The sequence below is a fragment of the Polychytrium aggregatum genome (assembly GCF_025602895.1).
Source record: "Polychytrium aggregatum strain JEL109 chromosome Unknown BJ171scaffold_27, whole genome shotgun sequence".
Classification (NCBI taxonomy): Eukaryota; Fungi; Chytridiomycota; class Chytridiomycetes; order Polychytriales; genus Polychytrium; species Polychytrium aggregatum.
Genome location: NW_026516229.1, coordinates 483,254 through 501,891, shown reverse-complemented (window position 1 = coordinate 501,891; position 18,638 = coordinate 483,254). Strand labels below are relative to the sequence as shown.

Sequence of the window (18,638 nt, the reverse complement as noted above, 5' to 3'; positions counted from 1 at the left end):
ACTCACTGGTTCCTCATTTGAAACTGGGGCTCCACCGCTCTCGACGGCCATCATCAGCAAGTGCGCTGAAACGAAAGTTCAAAAGCAACCGATATTCGTCAGACGAAGAGATATCCGAAGGCAGCGAAACACCGTGACAGCTATGGATGCAACAGAGCCCGTGGGCAAACGTGGATCGTATCGCATTCCAGCATTGCACGGCGGCGACTCGGATGCGGGCGGCGTTGCTGATAGCCCTATTATACATGAGTGTATTCGGGACCCTGAAACAGACAGCCCTTGATCTCAAAGCCGTGGTGTGTCGTTTCACTTTGTGGCTGTTGGCGACTGACGACTGTCTTCAAGGACCTTGCCGATCTTGAACAGCAGTCGGTCGTCTCCGGATTGACCAATCAGTTGCAGAGCAATCGGTATCTGCTCATTCTCAACAGTACCGGCCGGTGTGGGGACTGCCTCGTCCTTGGATCCATAAGGGATAACCAGCGCCGGCAAACCCGCTAGCGAGGCTGGAACAGTGAGAATATCGTTCATGCACTCTTGCAACTGCGTCGATGGATCGAGGTCCTTGTTCGGCCCGAACTCGGAAAACTCGGGAGCAACCGTGGTCGATACAGGCGTCAGGAGGACGTCGACCTTGGGATTCGTGTCGGATGGTCCCTGCGTCTGGACGACGGCGGGATCGACCAGGGGATGACGCCGTGCAAAGACCCGGTCAAAGTCCTGCTGAATCAATCGCCGCACCTTCTGGGCCTGAAGAAAGTAAGAGTCGTAGGCTCTGCAGCGAGGAAAGCGTCAGCATCGTCTCCAACAGGGCCCTTCCCAGTTCGATCGGATGATGTTGATCGTTTTGCACAGCGCCGCCGAATCCAACAGGGGATCGACTTACTCGGCAGAGAGTATATAGGTTCCAAGGACTATTCGCCGCTTGACCTCTGCCCCAAAACCGTGAGAGCGGACGTCGCCGTAGAGAACGTCGCCAGTTGGCGGGGCGGATGGCGCATCAGCAGATCCTGAGTTCGTTGTGGATCCGTAACGAAGACCGTCGTAGCGCGAGAGGTTGGACGACGCCTCGGCTGTCGCTATGGTGTAATAGGACGCAAGGGCATGCTGTGTATGAGGAAGGGACACGGGGACGATCGTTGCCCCACGGGCAGCGAGAGCGTCGAGTGCCCGACTCCAGCTCGCAAGGATGGACTCGTCCAGGCCGTGAACGTGGTATTCCTATAGAGATGCAGTCCCGTCCAAATCGCCGTCAGTTGTCGAAACACAAGTGTTCGTTCGCATGCATCCGCGCGAGCAGTGCGATGGAGCAAATCGAACCACAGCACCATGCGACTACCTGCGGAACTCCGATTCGGAGGCCCTGAAGACTGCCTCCAGCAAAATCGACGTCGATATTGGGGTCGGCGAAGCTCAGAGATGTCGAGTCCTTGGGGTCATGGACAGCGAGCGCGTCTGGCAGCAGAGAAACCGTGGTGGAATGTAAGAATGTGGCCGAGACAGCAATGTGAGCTGTGCGGATCGCTGGGCACCACGACCAGCCCTTACCAAAGACAACCAGCGAATCGTCTACGGTTCTGGTAAGGATTCCAATTGTGTCCAGCGAGCTTGCATATGCAACAAGTCCCCATCGCGAAATCCTGCCGTACGAGGGCTTGAAGCCAACAACACCGCAGTATGCTGCTGGGAGCCGGACAGAGCCGCCGGTATCGGACCCCAAAGCCCTGGAGACCAAACGGAGGATAGAGATGGAAAGTGGGGATCACAATCGAATCGGGCTCGTCGCCATGTTGGCCCATTGATCAGCCATGGCCATGCGATTGTCAGCGGCGACAGCTCCAACGCCGGCAACTTACGCAAAGCACATCCCGCTGGCCACAGCAGCAGCGCTTCCACCAGAGCTCCCTCCAGGCACTCGGCCAAGCGAGCGAGGATTGCGGACGGGCCCATCTGCGCTATGGATATTTGCCGATCTAGTGAGCCGCGCCGAGGATGTGTGAGTTCGAATGATCGGAAGTAGTGCTGGGTGGTCGATTCCTGTCGCACCCAAGCTAGTGTCCGTACTGGAAGCGTCTCATCCGATCGGTTAATCGATTCGGCTGCGGGAGAGCATACCCCATTCCAAACTCATCCATGTTGGTGTGCCCCATCACAACGGCGCCTTGATTGCGCAGAAGGTCGACCACTGTTGCGTCATATGGCGGACGGAAGCCTGGAAAGCCATCAGGTGTTAAGCGCCTTTGCCCATCGAAGCGCATGGGCCGTGTGGTAAATGCAGCCGGATTTGCTTCCAACGGCGACTCACCCTTCAGCATGGCGGATGAGCACGTTGTATCGAGCCCTTTGACGCAGATGTTGCCTTTGACGAGAAGAGGGATGCCGAAAAGAGGACTGCGAGGAATACTGGTTCTGCTGCTTGCATCGCTTGGTGCTGAAGCGAGGGCGCTGTGGTCGACGAGCTGGGATACAGCATTGATGCGTGGGTTGGCTTCGCGGATTCGCTGGAGGCAAGACTCGACCAGATCCGCTGGTGTCGCCAAGTTTTCCTTGAGACGTCGACTAGCCTAGACGATATGAATGTGGAAACATCGAAGGAAGATCGTCCATGCGTTCAGGTGGTGGTTCGATGGAGGAGACGCCAGAGAGCGGGCCATTCAATCGGAAGCGGCAGGATGCCTGGGGACTGACGAAGGGTGTGTGGCAAGATCCGTAGGTAGCGACGAACCTCAGCAATCGACAGATCGGCAAAGGAGGCCTGGTGCGAGGCCCTCAGGATGGAGCCGGATGCCACACGGCTCCAAAGAGCCGACGTTCTTCGCGCAGACGGTGCTGTGATCATGGTCGCAGATAGACCAGCGGGCGAGAGAGCGACGGTGACGGTTTGGGTTCGCGATCTTGGCCGAGAGCTCTGGGTGGCAGCGAGGCGTCCTCTCTCGGCGAGGACCACCCGCAGTATCACAGCATCACCGCATCACTCTGCAGTCCTCTCTCAAATCACTGGGCGGCGACCACACGGAGTGGAGGGGGTTTTATTCAACTTTGGGGCACATACAGTCGAGTACCACGGCGAAAGCATGTCTCGGGCGATTCGTTAGCGGGGCTATTCAGGCGTTGATGACCATGCCGCCTGCTGCAGTCAGCTTCCACATGGGCAAGTAGACGACCTCCCAGACGTGGCCCTATGAGGCAACAGACAGATAAGGGTAGAGTCAGTCAAGGCATATGGTCATGGTCCGTCAGAGGGCCTGGCCATGACCGCTTTGGCGATAGCACCGGCGCGCCGCCGCCGATGCAAGTGTTCATGCATTTGCAGCATCAGAGACGCACATCGGGATCAGCAAAATATCCACCGTAGCCACCACCGGACGTCCAGTCGACGGGCTTCTTGATCACCGTGGCCCCGGAGTGAATGGCCCTCCCGTAAGCGGCGTCGACAGCTTCCTTGGACGCGCATGCATGCGAAACCATCCGGCCAGAGCGATAGGGCAGAGTGCTCTTTGGCTGGTCCACAGCAGGCGATGGATCCTGACTGTGGATCTCTTTGTGGCAAGCATCTGCAAAAACCTTGTTGAGGGCCTCCTCTGGGTAGATCACTAGAATGATATCGTTGAGCTAGAAGGGGGTGTGCAGAGTTTCAGTCAGTCCATGCCATCATCGGCGACGCAGCCTCGTCCTCAAACCCTGCGGGCAACTCTTCGGACCCCAGGTACAGCAACGAGCGAGCGAACCTGGAAGAATTGGCAGAATGGGCCGCTGATGGTCTTGTCGGGGACAAAGCCGAGGTCTGTGTAGAACTTGGTGGCTCGCTCGACATTGGCGGTGCCAAGAGTCACCATCGCGATCGATGGAGCGAAAGGCGTCTGCGAGGAGTTGGAGGACATTGTAGGCAGGGATTTGATCAGAGCGAGCACGAGTGGGCAGATTGATGGGACGGCGGGTGATTTAGCAAGCAGTTGGGCCGGGCAAGCAGACAGGCAAGCGAGCCGTTTTGTATGGCCTCGGGCTGCGAGGTTCCCACGCGCGGATCAAATATTTTGCTATCCAATACCATCGAGATGGCGTGGGAGTCCTGCGTCGACCTGGACTGAGCGTATCCAGACCCCAGTCGCTTGATCCTCAGTCGCGCTGATCACGACCGAGCCCGATGACATCGTTGGCGGGCATGTTCTTGCTGGATTGGGGGTGACGGGCATCATGATCGGCAGTGCATCTGCCAAGCGCCGAGCAGTGCACTGGGAGGGAGGGAGAGAAAAAATGACCGAAAGGGCCCTGCAGTCGAAGCTTTTGGGATCAAGACATCGCTCTTCCCAGCTCCGAGACAGCCGCACAAGATGAAGATCTTTGGTTGGCTAGTCGTGGCCTGTGTGGCCTGCATGCCGCTCGGCCTCTGCGATATCACCCAATGGAAGATCGGGATCGTGATTTCCGACAACCTCAGTAAGAACAGACGGAGCGATATCGTCCAGACAGTGTGGCATGCAAAGTGTTGTGCGGGTCCGCTGCACACTGACTCGGCGCATCTTCTTACGGCTCGTCGCCTATATATTTGTTCGCAGTGACATCCATCGCCGACTCGGCGATCAATGCCTCGCTCATGGCGGTCCAGGATGTGAATGCCCAAGGCCTCCTTCCCGGCATCACACTCTCGGCTGTGCATCTCAACAGCATGAGCAACCAGGTATGGAGGCTCTGGTCGTCTGTCGTGGTCGGGCCATCTTCGCGCCGTCTTGGCTTTGCGGTCCACGATCTGCCCATGATGACGGCGGCTGACTCATAGACCAACCATTTTCTCCAGTATATGGCGGTTCAAAACGGCATCAACTTGGCTAATACCTCCGGCGTCGTCGGGGTTGTTGGTTGGTAGCGCTCGCGCCTTCTCAGCAGTCGTGCCCACTTCTGCGCTCTCATCCAGTCCATTGCGCAGGAGAACTGCTGTCGTCCATGACCTCGCCCCTCGCCCTCGTCACCAAGAACTTCAATGTAAGTGTCTGCATCCGCCCTTCCCAAGCCATGCTGTGATGGCTTGCTCAGCTTCGACCTATTCTCGCGCCCCGATCGTTCTTTGGAAACAACATTCGTCGCCCGTGATCTGCATCAGCTCCCCCAGTGCTCCGGATCGGCAACGTAAGTGTTCGTGTGTCACTCGTTGGGAATCAGTGGCCTGGCAACTGATTGAACTCGCCGCTCGTTTCGGCAATGCTGTGCAGTCTGACCACCCTGAGCGACAAAAGCACGTACACTACCTTCTTCCGGTGAGTCGCCAGCGTGATCCTCAGGAGTCCAACGTGATTGGCCACAATCGCCACCCCAAGCGGCCATTGCTGCTGCTCACGGCCATCTCCCATCTCGGAATGCCTTCCTCTTGCCAGCACGTTGCCTCCCGACAACTTCCAAGGACCAGCCATTGCCAACTACATATACTCCAACAACTGGAGAAACGTGATATTGATCTATTCGGTGAGACTGCATCGTCATTCGTCAAACGCCGCTCGTCTGCCGAGCCCAGGTATATACACGATCGAATGCCAAATCACACTGACGCCAAGGCGCACCGACCCACCGCATGCGCATGCACAACCGCAGAGCGACACCTATGGAACGAGCTTGATGCAGTCGTTTCAGTCTCGAGCACAAGCCCTTGGGGTAGGCCTGACACATACACGGCATCAGGACTGTAAGCTAATTGACCAAGAGCCGGTGCTTACTCATGCACTTTGACCCTCACGCAGATCAATATCCAAATCTCAATGCCCTACAATACTCCGTACGTCGGCGGCGCTGCAATATGCACCCACGGCACCGATCGTTGCATTTTATAGGCTCGTGCCGATACTGATGGCGAACCGGACTTATCCGCATGTCGACGAGTAGCATGCTAACTCTTCGCGCTGCGCCCATCTCTCGATATCATGGTGCTGCAGTGCCTCGAGTCCATCAACATTCTCAGGAATAGCTTCCAGAATACAGAGCAGTAGCTACAGAATCGTCGTCATACTGGGCTATGATTCGGACATGCTCCTGTACTTGCAACTCGCAAGGTGAGGCTGCCTTCAAGGCACTTGATTTGGTTGGCTTGACTTCATTGCCTGAATATGCTCGAGCTTCTTGATACTTTGTGTGTCTCGGGCACCTATGCACGCTATCCAAAGTGCTCTCGGCAGAGCATCACCGCCTCGTATAACCATTGTTTGATCCGGTCTCGTTCGCGTTGGCAGTAACATGGGATTGGTTGGACCAAGCTATGTGTACGTTGGCTCCGACGGACTATCCAGTATCGTCTCCGAGGCCCAACCATCCGATCTCGCGAATCTTCCCGGCATCGTGTATCTCTCGGCACTTGAGAGCGGAGGAAACTCAGTTTCACAGAGTTTGAACAGCAGGTATTTCTGTTTTGTGTGTTATCAAACTTCAGTCTGCAGTACATTGCCTCCAGCCACCGGGGTACTCACAGCCGAATCGCACAGGTTCCATGCTGCATACGGACAATACCCCGAGGCAAACTCGCTTTTCTTCTATGACTGGTATGATGCTGGATCGCTGCACAATTGGGCCAAGCCCTTCCTCGGGGCCTATCAGAGCTTTGTAGGTTGCATTTCATTCTCAATTCCCTCCACTCGCATCAAATGATCGTCGCGAATTATGCTGCGCTCTCGCTTTGAAGTGTCTTTGCCATCGCCCGAGGGTATCAACAGGTCTGTGCTTCATATCTGTGCTACCGCAACCTGTCCCTTAACGAAATAACACATGGCTGCCCATACATTCGGCACACTCGCATGTGCCGAGATTGATGACTGACTCACCTTGTATACTGGTCGATCGCGCTGCCCCATGAAGCTACTCAACAGAAACATCAACACCGTTCAAAATGTCTATAGTCGCCAAGCCAATCTTTCCTTTTCCACTTTCCTGACAAACTTTACGGGCGCAACCGGGAGCTTGACTTTTACGTCCACAGGCGACCGAGTCGGCCCATACGGTGTTACGAATCTTCAGCGCTCTCCCAATGGCGGCGGCATCAACTCGGTTCAAACGGCGATTGTGTGGATGGATGGATCTGTGGCTGTGCAGTCACCGACCTTGTATTATTCTGGATCTGCAGCGATTCCACAAGACAGCATACGTAGGTGACGATATGCCGCGCTGCTCTGGCTGGCCATCCAGCGATAGTGCGCTGCCGTCTGTCGATCGCTTGTGCTGATCAGCCTTTGCAAACCCAAGTCATATCCCAGATGGTCATGTCCTACTCGAACAAGGGGCCACTGGCTCTGGTGATTGTTTACTCGATTGGCGAGTGTCGATATGTCGTCGCAATCTCGTTGCTGAAATCTTCGGAGCGCTCGCAGACAAGTATCTTTCTGCCATCTATGCTCCTCCAAAGCCTGATTCGAAAGGGAGATCTAATTCGTTGCACAAATGCAGGTCTGGCCTTCAGCATTGCTTCGTTTCTTGTGCTCATCATCTACCGAGAAAACCCTATAGTCCAGCAAATGTCGCTTCCGTTCCTTCTGCTCATAAATGTGAGTATGTCCCGGACAGCTCGTCCATGTGCGCTAGCAAACGCTTTTGCAGTGTGCATACCGCTGTTGGAACTCTGTGGTCTAATTCGACCAGAGACACACTTGATACTGGGTAAATTGGTCTTGCCGCTGACATACTCCACTCTCATGGCACGGGGTTTCAAATGCAATTCTGAACTAGGCGGGGCTGGCATTGGCATGGGCTTCGGTCTTTGCCTTCACCGGCCCCATGACAGCTACACTCTGTAAATTTCAATCTGCGATTATGTGGATTGCATTTTCGATGGTGTGTATCCTGCCGCGTCATCTCCGGCCCGAGCCGATATGAGTGAGTGAGCGCATATCGTGGCATGTTCGTGGGGGCTCACCATGCTGTGCTGGCTGCAGGTTTTCGCCAATCTCCTGGTCAAGGTCTATCGCATATATCGAATCTTTGGTACGCACAGAGAATCCACAGCGTTTTCTCAATCACAGCCCTGGCCATATCCTTGCGCTGCGGTCGCGCTCGGTGCAGATGCTGTGGATATATTGATAGCAGACGAGGCGCTGACAACTGGCCCTGGACATCCTGGCAAAATACAGACAACCCAAGGATGAAAATCGTCAAACTCAGCAACCTAACGCTCATGGGAATGAGTTTTGTTCTTGTTGCGGTCAATATCGCCATCATCACTGCCTGGAACGTTATCGATCCCTTGAGTCCTGTCCGCGTCACCACGAGTAGCTATTGGTATCTAGACTGCCAATCATCGAGTCCGCTGAACCAGATGGGATTCTCATATTCACTTTTGGCCTATAATGGGTAAGCATAATCAAAGATTCATTCGCCCGTCTCAGTTTGGGTTGGACTCCCATATGAGTCCGAGCCGCGAACGCAGACATGACTCTCCGTTTGGCAACCGCTTATCGTGCCGCATTCACTCACCCACTCCAAGACTCTTGCTTCTCGCCTCGACATATCTCGCATACAAGACAAGAAACGTTTCTGCTCAATACCGGGAGAGCAACTGGATCGCATATTGTGGCCTCTTCATTATACTGTGTGGATCGGTTGTGATCATCTTGCTGCTTTCGACAAACGACTATGTTGGAACGGTAAGTGAAGCCCACTGGCGACAACTGCACACACTTGCACCCGCCTTCACTCGCTCGCTCGCTTACAAACCTGTATTGTTCGTCAATAGTACTACCTCCGGCTGGGCGTCATTGCCCTTGGAACCGTGGTCACGTATTGTGGGTGTCGATGTGCTGTCGAGTCTGTGCGAGCCGCGCATCGGCATCGCAGGCAGGTAAACTGACCGCCAACCACTCTTCTTTGACGCAGACTGTTTGATTGGTCGTGTTATCTTGACCATCATCTCGGATATCCTGGATGCCGGCCTGGGAACTTCAAAGGGCCCGAGCTCCGCAGGAGGTGTTGTCGAAACCACTGCCTATTTTGGAAGCTCGAGTTTGCCGAGACCCAAGTTCGAGGGCAAACGGGTGTTTGATGTCAAGCTGAAGAGCACCACACCGTTCTCCGAGTGGAAGAAGGCACGCATCAAGCTGTTTGATCGGGATTCGATTCTGTGTCTCTACACCGTCAACGAGAATGTGGAGGAGAAAACCAAGGTATGGCTCCTGCTTTGGCCAAAGAGATGCGACCATAAACTTTGTGCCTGATGGGCCTTTGCGGCGGCTGCTTCTGCTGCCACTGTGACTGACAACTAGCCTGGTCGTCGAATGGTATCCTCTTTTGGCAATTCAGTCGGGAAAATGCTGTCGCTTCCAAAAATGCCTGGTCTCGTTTATGAATGGAAAGAAAGCACTCAAGTTCGCTATCGGAAACGAGTCGTACTCGATGAAAATGAGCTCCGAGATCGAGCGCGAGGAGTTCATGCACGTCATTTCTCAAGCTCGCTCGACGACAACGACGACTGCCAGACCATCAGTGGTGGCATCGGACCGCGGCGACACATATCGAACTGTCAAGACGCAGCAACCCACTGGCGCCGATCAAGAGTAGCCATCGGTGACACATGAATGCAGCATCTGCTTGATGCATCCAAACACATGGCCTTTGATATATTTTCCTCTGTTTCTGGATCACCACTACACATGAATTTCTAAAGGCATCATTATCCGCTCATGTGGGATCGTTACAATCGGTGCCTCGGATCCAGAACGGGTGCTGCCAATGCAGCCAAGGACGCTCGCCGATATGCAACCCCACCATCATATATTGAGATTGATCTCCCGAGTACTACTGCTCGGCTGCTCCGTCGGGTATTGCCGGTTCGTTCTAGCCAACACCGTCATAGCTCACTCGTCCTCATGATCTTTGGGATGGCTCCGTGTGCAGAGTGTCTACGGGTTGGGGTTGCTGGCATTGCCGCGGCATTCACGCTGAGAGTTTGGTTTCCGGCCAGGCTGAAGCCGGTATTCAGGTTGTTTGCACTGTTCACATTGTTGGTGCTGCTCAGGTTGTTGGCGCTGTTGACAACTTGCGTGTCAAGATGGTTGCTGCTGATGCTCCCGTTGAACGACTTTGATCTGGTAATGGAGTTAGCTTTGCCAACCATTCCGAATATGCCATCATCGCGCTTCGGGTTGTTCGCCAAGAACCCGACGCCTGCAGTCTTGAAGGTCGCTGGACGAGCTTTGGCATCTCGGTGGTTGTCCAGGAACATCTCTGCGGCCTCTGAAGACTCAAACTCTATCACGATCGCCTTCTTGTTTCTTCGGAGCAAGACCGTTTTGGAAGAGGCACTCTCCTTGTCTGCGCCGGTCGAGGGTTCTTGTAATTGACACTCGCATTCAGAAAGCCGGAACGATGCCTGTATAGCGCCGCTGGATCCGGGCTCTCGGAACTCGATTAGGTCCAGCATCGACAGAACCAACACGTTGGACGAGGCCCAGGCACCGCCAAACTTGAGCCCTTGAACGCCACATTCATAAGCATACACGGTTACATCGGCAGCGGCAGCACCTTTGGTGTCTGAGGATGCCTGGAAGCTTCCTTTACGGGTGGGGACTTGCGAGTCCGGACCGTCATCTGCATCAGTGCGTATGGCCCTGACGAGCCGGGAGCTGAATAGTGCGATTGGCACCAGGGTAGATGCCCCGAGGATCAGGCAAACAATCACCAGTCTTCCCGAGAAGAACATCGTGGATGAATCGGAGTTGCCGGCGAGGATGTAGGCCAGCGGAAGGCCCAGAATGACGGCGCCAGCGACGGCGTAGCTGCAAACGGCAATCGTCTTGGACTCTTTGAATCGCTCGTGGGCGCCTCGAGTGAGGTAGGCAAAGCCCACACATCCGAGAACAACGAGGCCGTTGATGATGTACAGCAGCGATTCAAAGACGGCAACCGAGCTCCCCGAAGAGGCACACACAGTGGCATACAGAACTCCACCGGTCTCGGCCATGGGGCGCTCGACTAGCACCCACACTGCGCATAGTGCGATCTCGAGCACGACAACGGCCAAGGTTGCCAATATAAGCTTGGTGTCGGATGCTTTGATGGCTCGCAGTTTTTTGTATCCAAATATGATGTAAATCCGAATCGACTTCATGAGCAGCATGCTATTGGATGGAGAACACGATCAAGATCAGTCTGCTGTTGTGGCTGACCCGAAGTCGAGTATTAGCTGCTCTGACAGACACAGAACAGCGATGCTGCTGCCGGTGAGAGCCGTACTGCGAGGAGATGGCATGGTTGATACCTGAACACAGAAGAGAAAGCTATGGCCGGAAAGAAGACTCTGGCAGAGCACACAAAGCCACTCGGCTCGGCTGTGTAAAACAGGGCTCCAATCTGTCCAAACACTGACAAAAGGCAAGCGTCAGCCACTCGCTCCGGAAATGGGACGGCATGGGTTTGTTGATTACCCTTTGATTCGCCCTCGACCTCTGTCTCCAGAGCGCATGTGCTGTCGGTATACTTACTCGAGCCAAGGACGATGACGTAGCAGCAGTTAGGCGAAATGGACTTGATAGCCGAATGCTCTCGCTTGGCAAACAGCAGAGCCAGTATGACAATGTTGACGCAAAGTGCAGCGCCGATGCACACAACCACGGGTATGTTGAACTGGTGGACGCCGGCTGTCAGGATCATCAACGGTGCCGAAGGCTCAGAGCAATCGGTTCGCAAGTTGTTGATGTATCCGATATCGCAGATACACTGGGCCACAGATGAGTCTTGGAAAGGCCCATCGAGGGGACAGTATCCGTTCTGACATGAGTTGGCGCTGATGTAGGTGCCGTTGCTATCGATGTATGGGTTGCATGGTGAGTTGGGATCATACAGAGCTTTCCCGTTGTGAGTGATGAGTTTGAGGGCATCGAGCGCAAAGGCACGGAGGCTCGGATCTTGGAAATGCACAAAGTGATCTTGGCTGAAGTACGGTATGGTTGACGGGGACGCCGTCGATCTGTTTGACGGGCGCTGCGACGATCGATCGAACGAGGAAGTGAATGGTCTCAGCATGTTTTCGTGAGTCCGGCAGGAGCAATATGCTTGCCTTCTCCAGCCATCCCGGCGTGCATACATGCGGCATATGCAACATCAGTGATTTCCACCGCTAGACTCAATGAAACTCGGGCCAAAGCGGCAAGACAGGACGATAAACGAGGGGCCGGCTGAACAGTACCGATTCAGTTCCGCCAAACACAATCCAGAAGAGAAAGCGCAAGGTTGCTCGCATCTGCTGCTCAGTGACATTGTAGGTCACGGAGTCCTGTCGCAGGAAGAAAAATGTCGGGGCCATCAGCGGATAGGCTCCCCGAACGCTGGTGTCGATGTAGGTCTGCTGGAGAGTGGTCCCAATGTCAGCCGTCAGGTGCTGGAGCCCAGAGATGTTCACGGAGCTGGACGCTGAGAGAGCAATCTGGGGTCGAAAGATGGCGATACAATCGAAATTAGTGTCCGAGTCCTTGTGGCTCCAAGCATACTGTCAATGTGCGGTCGGGGCTGCGATCTGAACAGAAAGCAAAGCGACATACGTTCATTGTAGACATGGACGGCGCAACGACGTCTCCGTTACGATTCACGACGTTTGCAATCGCATAGAGACTCTGCGAGGATCCAAGAGAAGCCAGGGTATTGAAGGCATCAGGATAGTCCACATATCCGATCGTGAAGGGGCTGACTTGGATGGCATCAGAGACGATCGTGTTGGTTGAGCCGTAGAAGGGCTGGTTTGCGGTGCCCCAAGAGGAGATGGGATAAACACGCGGAGCGGGCAGGTTCAAGGTCGGGTCAAACTGGTTCAAGGCATACTGAAAGTTTGAGGTTGTTCCGGAAGATCCACTTCGAACGATCGTCTGGATGCGCGTGCTGATATTGGCAAGACCCGGATTGTTGTGAACGAGTCTGGCGTCGTTCCAGACAGCAATCTTGCCCGTAAATATGTCCGCAACATTCTGCCGGGTGAGTGTCAAGTTTTGGACACTGAGGTGGTAAACGACTGCAATGCAGCTGGAATGCAAAGGCCGTGTGAACGAGGGCGATAGCGAGAGCGATGCTTCCAAGCGTCGGGATGTGACGGGATACCAACGGTACTGGCACGACCGTGGATGCTGAGCAGCACACAGAGCCAGAGTGTTCACATATCATGTACGAACGAGTCAATCCAGCAATGCCACGTCACAGCTCATGTTGCCCACCTCATGACCGAGGGCACAGGGACGAACTGGCCCGATACGTTGCCGGGACCAACAAAGGTCGTCGCGCTGGGAATGGTGTCTGACGCTGCCCAGGTCAGATTTGGACCACCAGCCGCAAGAGAGTTGCGCCCTGCTCCGGAGCTGGTCCCGGTGTAGGCATATCCCCACGTTGGATCGTATCCAGAGTAAGCTGCCGCGAGTGTCGTGTAGAGCGATGCAGGAAACGTTGCGCCGATTCCCTGCAGCTGACCATGGGCCCCTTTCGGAAAGTTTTTACCGGCATGATTAGGACGATGGACCAGATTTGCGAACGGTGCTCTTTTGGAACCCAAGCAGAGGGTGCGCAAAACTAGGAGCAGATGAAGAAACGGCCATGACAGCATCGAACATCAAAGCTTGGCACAGGGTGTCTTACCAGGCCACGGATGCAAGCAGCACAGCGGCAACGACGAGCAGAGACTCTGGCAAGAATTGCAGACCCATTTTCAGTGCTCCTGCGAGGGATCCTAACAAACATCCACCGCTGCAGTTTATATATCCCCTGGCTCCCGGCTAAGATATCTCAATAGATCTTAGATACGTCTGGCAGACAGGCTATGACCGGCAGGGGCTTGGAGCTCTGTCATCGCTCCCTCCAATCCGATGATGGCGGACTAGGCGAGATTCGCTCAAGCCGGCGTCATCGCGCATCCAATCGACCTTACTTCAACAAACGAAAGAACGTGGAATAGCCTCATATGAGAATGACGAGACACATTTGTTGATTCATCGGACTGCTCGAAATGGCCGCCCATCATGCAATCGGCGTCGATCGACTTGCGCATCGAGATCACGCTCTTGGTCGAATTGGCATTGTCGGTTTGAATTGCGATGCGCCTCCCCATCTCCTGGCCGAATATCTTGGTCGCTGCCGCGGGCCGATGTGAGCACACCCAAGGCGGAGGCGAGCGTGTTTGGTCTCTGCAGTGTTCCCAGCCTGGGCGACGAGGGCGACATTATGCAGGCGCTTTGGATGACGGCATCGCCGCGAGGCACTGCCTGGGCGTGATTGCGAATCACACAGGTCTACCCTGTTGGAATCGAGGGGTCAAGGGCGAATCAAGCGCCACTCCGCCAAGCGTGATCGATGGTTTCTCACGCCCCGCTCATCCGGCGAAACACAGGGCGCTGCGATTGCCATTGCTCAGCAGGGGAGCTGAGCCACTGGGCGGAGGTGCGGAGCAAGCTTGGGATGGAGCGAGCCAGCCAAAGGTGCCTGGCGTCAAGCCGACGGAGCAGCGCCCAGTCCCGGACAGCTCCACGGCCGCCGTTGGGATTTGATACTGAGTGTCTGAAGCGGGCTGCTCTGCTTATGGGACACACCATGTCATTCGGACAAAAGCGCGTCGTAGTCGGATCATATCATAGTCGACAAACAGCGACCAAGCGGGTCAAATCATCTCCCTGGGTGTCCGTCTCGTGTTGTCCATCCCAGTGATATCATATCGGTCATGTCCATCACAGCAGTGTGAGCGCCGACCAATGACATTCTGCCAGGCGGCTGATCAACATCACTCAACCCTCTCAAGTCATTTGCGCGCCGAGGTGTCCCGTTTCAAAGCGGAAGTGCCTATCCATATATCCATACCTATAGCGATCGGCTGGCACCAATATGCACCAATATGCACAGTGGCGCGAGAACATCTGATCTGCGGCCGGGGACAGACGAGGTCCAGACAGTGTTTGGGATCCCAGCAATCACGCCATGAGAGCCAACAAGCCCGCCCAGCGCTCACAGTCCTGATGCAGAACGACCCAGAGGAGAGGGGCCACTTGTTTCAAATCGTTATGAATCCGGAGGTCTGCACCCGCACCGGGCTACGAATCGCGCCCCCTGACGAGAGTGATAATGCCGGTCGGTATCGCGGGTATGCCCTCCCCTCCGCATCGAGCCTCCGCCCCCAAGAGGGAGGGGTTGTGCGTGTTGGGGAGGATATGCCAGATATCGGAAAAGATTTGTCCATCGATGTTCAAATGGTGCTGATGGGCATCAGCGTCTTGATTCATATATACAATGTCTGGTATTTTACAAAGTGCTTCTGTCGGCCAGGAGCCACGACCGGCTTCAACGTTGTGATGTTGTTGTTTGTCTTCTTGGTAGGGCCAGGCGCCGCGTTATAACTAGTGGATCTGGAGTGGCATCTCGACGAGTTCTTCGACCTATGCCTGTCTCGCGGGGCACTCGAGTATCGCTACTGACTAATATGCGGCGCTCTGCAGATGACTCCGGCCGTCATCATCACCATGATGGTCACTTCTCCCTTGATCATGGATACCCTCAACGGCACTCCAAGCCTCGCAACGGTAAGCCGATTCCTTCGAGTATGGATCATGGCCGAGTCTTGCTGCGGACAGCCTGGTCTTGTTGGGGATCTGGTTGTCACGGCACTTGATGCCGTCTCGACCTTGATGGTTTGGGCCGGTTGCATTTCTTGGTGGACGGCGATTGCTGGCGCGATTATAATAGCCGACACTATTCCAATATCGAACCGTGCTCTCACTGCGATCGCATGTTTCATATGGCCGCGTCAACTCTGCTGTCCTCATCAGATACAAAAGTACACGATCAGCAGCAAGGTCACCAACGTAGCCGTCGGGTTCTATGGAGTCACGTCGATCTACACCTCGATCCGGATCGTCAAGCCGCTGCAGACGCTGATAGACCTTGCAGATGGATGGGTGGGTACTGTACCGGCGCAAATGGCCACCAGAGATTGGCCCCCAACCCATCTCGACTGAAAATACCCCTCATGTCGGTTTGCTCTTCTCCTGTGCGTCTCCCCTGATGGACGGGCCATGGGCTGGGGGCTTGTGCGGGAAACAGTGCGGGAGCAGCAACCGGCGCTGGCTCGCAAACTGTCATGGCAGCCGCTCTGATCGCGCTGGTCGTGTTGATAACTCTGATCGTGCTGATTACTCTGATTGCGCAGATCGTTGTTGCATATGCCCTGGACCTGTTGTGCTTTGGCGTATACCTCGCCTTCACTCTGGTGGACAGCCTCCGTCAATGGAAGCGGATTGCACAATGCGGCTTTCTGTTCATCATCTATATGTCGTGGCTCTCCAGCACGTCATTCTTGATGTGGCATCTCGACAAGTGGCAAGTCGCTCTCAGCTGCAGCTTCCAGCAACGAGGCAGCTTCTATTCAAGCAGAGCGTCATCCACGCTGGTGCTGTCTCGAAGTATCCGCTATGCCTACTTGGGATTGATATGTATATGGTACTTTGACGCAGTCGCATGCGCACGGGACATGGTATCGATGTGGCATGGACATCGCTCTTCGTCAGCAGACTGAGCGCCATTGGCGACTGCGTTGTGTCGGGCTCGTTGCATGCCGTACTCACCGCCCATCTGTCCCGAATGGTTTCTAGCATCCTGGGGATCATATGCCTGGGACTCTCAGCTTTTCTGCTGAATCCATACCCGAATCTCTCGATCATCTTTGTGGCTGCCGGAGGCCCGTTTGTGGCATCGTTTGTGACGGTGTCGCTGATCATGACCTACGAAATCATACCTCAGCGAGTTGTCCACATCCCGAGCTCGGACGGAGACCCATTGTCGAGTCCGTATGCTCCGAACCAGTTCGACCTGATCTTGGATTCTTCCGAGGACCTTCACCCCTTCGACGGTCTGAACGGGGCCGTGTGGACACCAGGCTCCAGCCCGGGCTTGGCGGCCCCAGGGGCATGTGGTTCATCGCTTCTCGATATCCGTCCAAGCTGACAAACCATCGCGAACCACACGCACTGGGACCATCTGCGCACTGGTCCAAGCGGCATCCACACAGGGGCGGCCAATTCAGGCAGATGCATGGAACAGGCTCATGGGCCCATAGACCATGCGAAGTTGATAGGGCCCATTTCGGCTTCACTTTGATACCCATTTTGACATCGGGTCGACAAACATAAACGCATTTTACGACAGTGAGAACACAACAAAAGATGAACAGACGCAGGACGAACAGGAGAGGGAGATATGGTACACTATGCCAAGTAGACATATGCTACTCTGCGGTACGAGCCGTGGGCAAGAGGCTCGAGCACGGCTGCTCAAAGCAGCACGACGCACGAAAGCAGCGCAACGAGAGCAAACGAGAGGCCAGCGACAAGACCAGAGCGCAGAGTGGCATCAGAGGCAACGTTGCTGGCTCCGGCAACGTCGACCCAGAGAACTCCGGCAGCCGAATGGAGCTGGATGGTTCCGTTGGCAAAGTTGCTTCCGACTGTCACGCCAGAGGGTCCGACGGCCCAGATGAATGGAGTTTGAGTGATAACGGAGATGTTGCGCTTGCTGCCGTCTGTGCCAGAGAAGTTGAGAGGGACGAGAGAACTTGTACTGGTAGAGCGAGGACTTGCTGGGGGCCGGGGGCTCGATAAAGACTGACTTGTTTTCGGGGATGAGGCCTTGGTTTTTGACGACCAGCGGCTCCACCTGGTCGACAGCAAAGCGGTCCGACAGGATGGTGCTGCCGTTCGGGCCGACCCAAGTGACCTATCGAAGGGTGAGCGAGGTCAGGAATCGACGCCACCGTGAAAGCCATTGGGGAAGACCGGCGAGGAGCTTCGAGGAGCTGCGGCTGCAGCGATGAGCCGAAGTGTGGCTGACAGAGACTGACAACAGGAGCAAGTCGCAGTCGGAGGCCGCAGCGACCAAGAGCGGTGCTTACCATGATCTGAGACATGGCCATCTGCTGGCCGATACCAATAGCAGCGTAGCTGGATACAGACAATTGGTGTCAGGTGGGAGGTGATGCCCGAAGAAGCATGCAGGCTCGGTGACGGCCCAAAGGGGCCAAAGGGGGCCGAAGGAGTGGGGTGATGCTGGGGGATTGGGTGGCCCTGTGGCTGCTGGCATGGAATGCGTCCGGCAGCGACTCGACACAGGGGCTCTGGTGGAAGCAACTTACGAGTACGATGAATCTGTCTCCAGGGTAAAGTCGACGAGGTCGCCACGGACCGCAGCATAGAAGCAGAAGATGTTGTTTGGGTCGCAGCTCTTGACCAAGGCGCAGGCTTGGTGGAAGACTGGCAAGCGAGCAGCGATGGCGGAGTTAATCTTTGCCGAATTGCTTCAGGCGTGATTGGCTCGACCGGCTCTGAGGCAACCTGTGCCGACCGGCATGGGACACCGAGCTACTGGGCAACGGCAAGACCAAGCACGCCCAAGCAGCGGGAGACTGCGAAACGGGCGGCAGCAGCGGGTGGGGACACACAAACGGGGAAGCAATTACCTGCGGTAACTAGCAGGAGGGCCCAAAGGGAATGAGATCGCAGCATCGTGGTGGAGGAGGGCGGGTGCGGAGCGGGAGAGCGCAGGGGACGACTGGCGGGGAAAGACCTGGAACGAAGGTTCGGCGACGGCCAGAGCGAAGGTGAGGGCGGTGGACGGGAGCGAAGGTTCCAACGGCGAAAAAGGAGCCAGCGCGCTCCTTGAGG

The 18,638-nt window shown here is 55.4% G+C and overlaps 6 protein-coding genes across 6 annotated transcripts; 2 read left to right on the top strand and 4 right to left on the bottom strand.

The window, feature by feature from the left end:
• Positions 1-306: 306 nt before the first annotated feature.
• Positions 307-2,839, bottom strand: BJ171DRAFT_583555 (A subunit of glutamyl-tRNA amidotransferase; the record flags this gene model as incomplete). The annotated part of the gene is made up of 8 exons (XM_053114255.1): positions 307-775; positions 887-1,221; positions 1,340-1,455; positions 1,549-1,724; positions 1,857-1,973; positions 2,116-2,212; positions 2,306-2,564; positions 2,726-2,839. The coding sequence occupies 8 exons, from the start codon at positions 2,837-2,839 to the stop codon at positions 307-309; spliced, it is 1,683 nt and encodes a 560-aa protein (XP_052965153.1).
• Positions 2,840-2,995: 156 nt separating this feature from the next.
• On the bottom strand, positions 2,996-3,955 carry BJ171DRAFT_511708 (Glyoxalase/Bleomycin resistance protein/Dihydroxybiphenyl dioxygenase). The gene is made up of 3 exons (XM_053111617.1): positions 3,729-3,955; positions 3,328-3,612; positions 2,996-3,179 (listed from the first exon to the last, which is right to left on the bottom strand). Exons 1-3 carry the CDS (start codon positions 3,879-3,881, stop codon positions 3,105-3,107), a joined length of 513 nt encoding a protein of 170 aa, XP_052965152.1. The 5' UTR covers positions 3,882-3,955; the 3' UTR covers positions 2,996-3,104.
• A 376-nt stretch (positions 3,956-4,331) lies between these two features.
• On the top strand, positions 4,332-9,522 carry BJ171DRAFT_583553 (periplasmic binding protein-like I; the record flags this gene model as incomplete). Its single annotated transcript, XM_053114254.1, has 21 exons — positions 4,332-4,437; positions 4,557-4,678; positions 4,796-4,856; positions 4,925-4,980; positions 5,099-5,124; positions 5,208-5,252; positions 5,370-5,457; positions 5,584-5,643; positions 5,730-5,764; positions 5,922-6,038; positions 6,216-6,380; positions 6,465-6,582; positions 6,835-7,023; positions 7,203-7,347; positions 7,420-7,517; positions 7,905-7,953; positions 8,100-8,319; positions 8,453-8,612; positions 8,702-8,750; positions 8,842-9,128; positions 9,265-9,522. The coding sequence occupies 21 exons, from the start codon at positions 4,332-4,334 to the stop codon at positions 9,520-9,522; spliced, it is 2,454 nt and encodes an 817-aa protein (XP_052965151.1).
• Positions 9,523-9,675: 153 nt separating this feature from the next.
• BJ171DRAFT_159040 (uncharacterized protein) lies at positions 9,676-11,324 on the bottom strand. The gene is made up of 2 exons (XM_053105866.1): positions 11,222-11,324; positions 9,676-11,081 (listed from the first exon to the last, which is right to left on the bottom strand). Exon 2 carries the CDS (start codon positions 11,078-11,080, stop codon positions 9,812-9,814), a length of 1,269 nt encoding a protein of 422 aa, XP_052965150.1. The 5' UTR covers position 11,081; positions 11,222-11,324; the 3' UTR covers positions 9,676-9,811.
• A 3,852-nt stretch (positions 11,325-15,176) lies between these two features.
• On the top strand, positions 15,177-17,059 carry BJ171DRAFT_600506 (uncharacterized protein; the record flags this gene model as incomplete). The annotated part of the gene is made up of 5 exons (XM_053115020.1): positions 15,177-15,299; positions 15,423-15,506; positions 15,753-15,881; positions 16,133-16,422; positions 16,575-17,059. 5 exons carry the CDS (start codon positions 15,177-15,179, stop codon positions 16,924-16,926), a joined length of 978 nt encoding a protein of 325 aa, XP_052965149.1. The 3' UTR covers positions 16,927-17,059.
• Positions 17,060-17,111: 52 nt separating this feature from the next.
• Positions 17,112-18,524, bottom strand: BJ171DRAFT_511701 (uncharacterized protein). Its single transcript, XM_053111616.1, has 5 exons — positions 18,434-18,524; positions 18,110-18,227; positions 17,870-17,918; positions 17,534-17,694; positions 17,112-17,493 (listed from the first exon to the last, which is right to left on the bottom strand). The coding sequence occupies exons 1-5, from the start codon at positions 18,477-18,479 to the stop codon at positions 17,253-17,255; spliced, it is 615 nt and encodes a 204-aa protein (XP_052965148.1). The 5' UTR covers positions 18,480-18,524; the 3' UTR covers positions 17,112-17,252.
• Between the last annotated feature and the right edge of the window lie 114 nt (positions 18,525-18,638).

What these genes read in the sequence shown, in the direction of transcription:
- BJ171DRAFT_511708 (XM_053111617.1), bottom strand. Translation starts at nt 3,881, where the DNA reads ATGTCCTCCAACTCCTCGCAGACGCCTTTCGCTCCATCGATCGCGATG. An exon ending in CATTCTGCCAATTCTTCCAG is followed by an intron (nt 3,613 to 3,728) that starts GTTCGCTCGCTC and finishes ACCCCCTTCTAG; the next exon opens with CTCAACGATATCATTCTAGT. An exon ending in GATATTTTGCTGATCCCGAT is followed by an intron (nt 3,180 to 3,327) that starts GTGCGTCTCTGA and finishes GTTGCCTCATAG; the next exon opens with GGCCACGTCTGGGAGGTCGT.
- BJ171DRAFT_159040 (XM_053105866.1), bottom strand. Translation starts at nt 11,080, where the DNA reads ATGCTGCTCATGAAGTCGATTCGGATTTACATCATATTTGGATACAAA.
- BJ171DRAFT_511701 (XM_053111616.1), bottom strand. Translation starts at nt 18,479, where the DNA reads ATGCTGCGATCTCATTCCCTTTGGGCCCTCCTGCTAGTTACCGCAG. An exon ending in CCTCCTGCTAGTTACCGCAG is followed by an intron (nt 18,228 to 18,433) that starts GTAATTGCTTCC and finishes CTCGCTTGCCAG; the next exon opens with TCTTCCACCAAGCCTGCGCC. An exon ending in TGGCCATGTCTCAGATCATG is followed by an intron (nt 17,695 to 17,869) that starts GTAAGCACCGCT and finishes ACCCTTCGATAG; the next exon opens with GTCACTTGGGTCGGCCCGAA.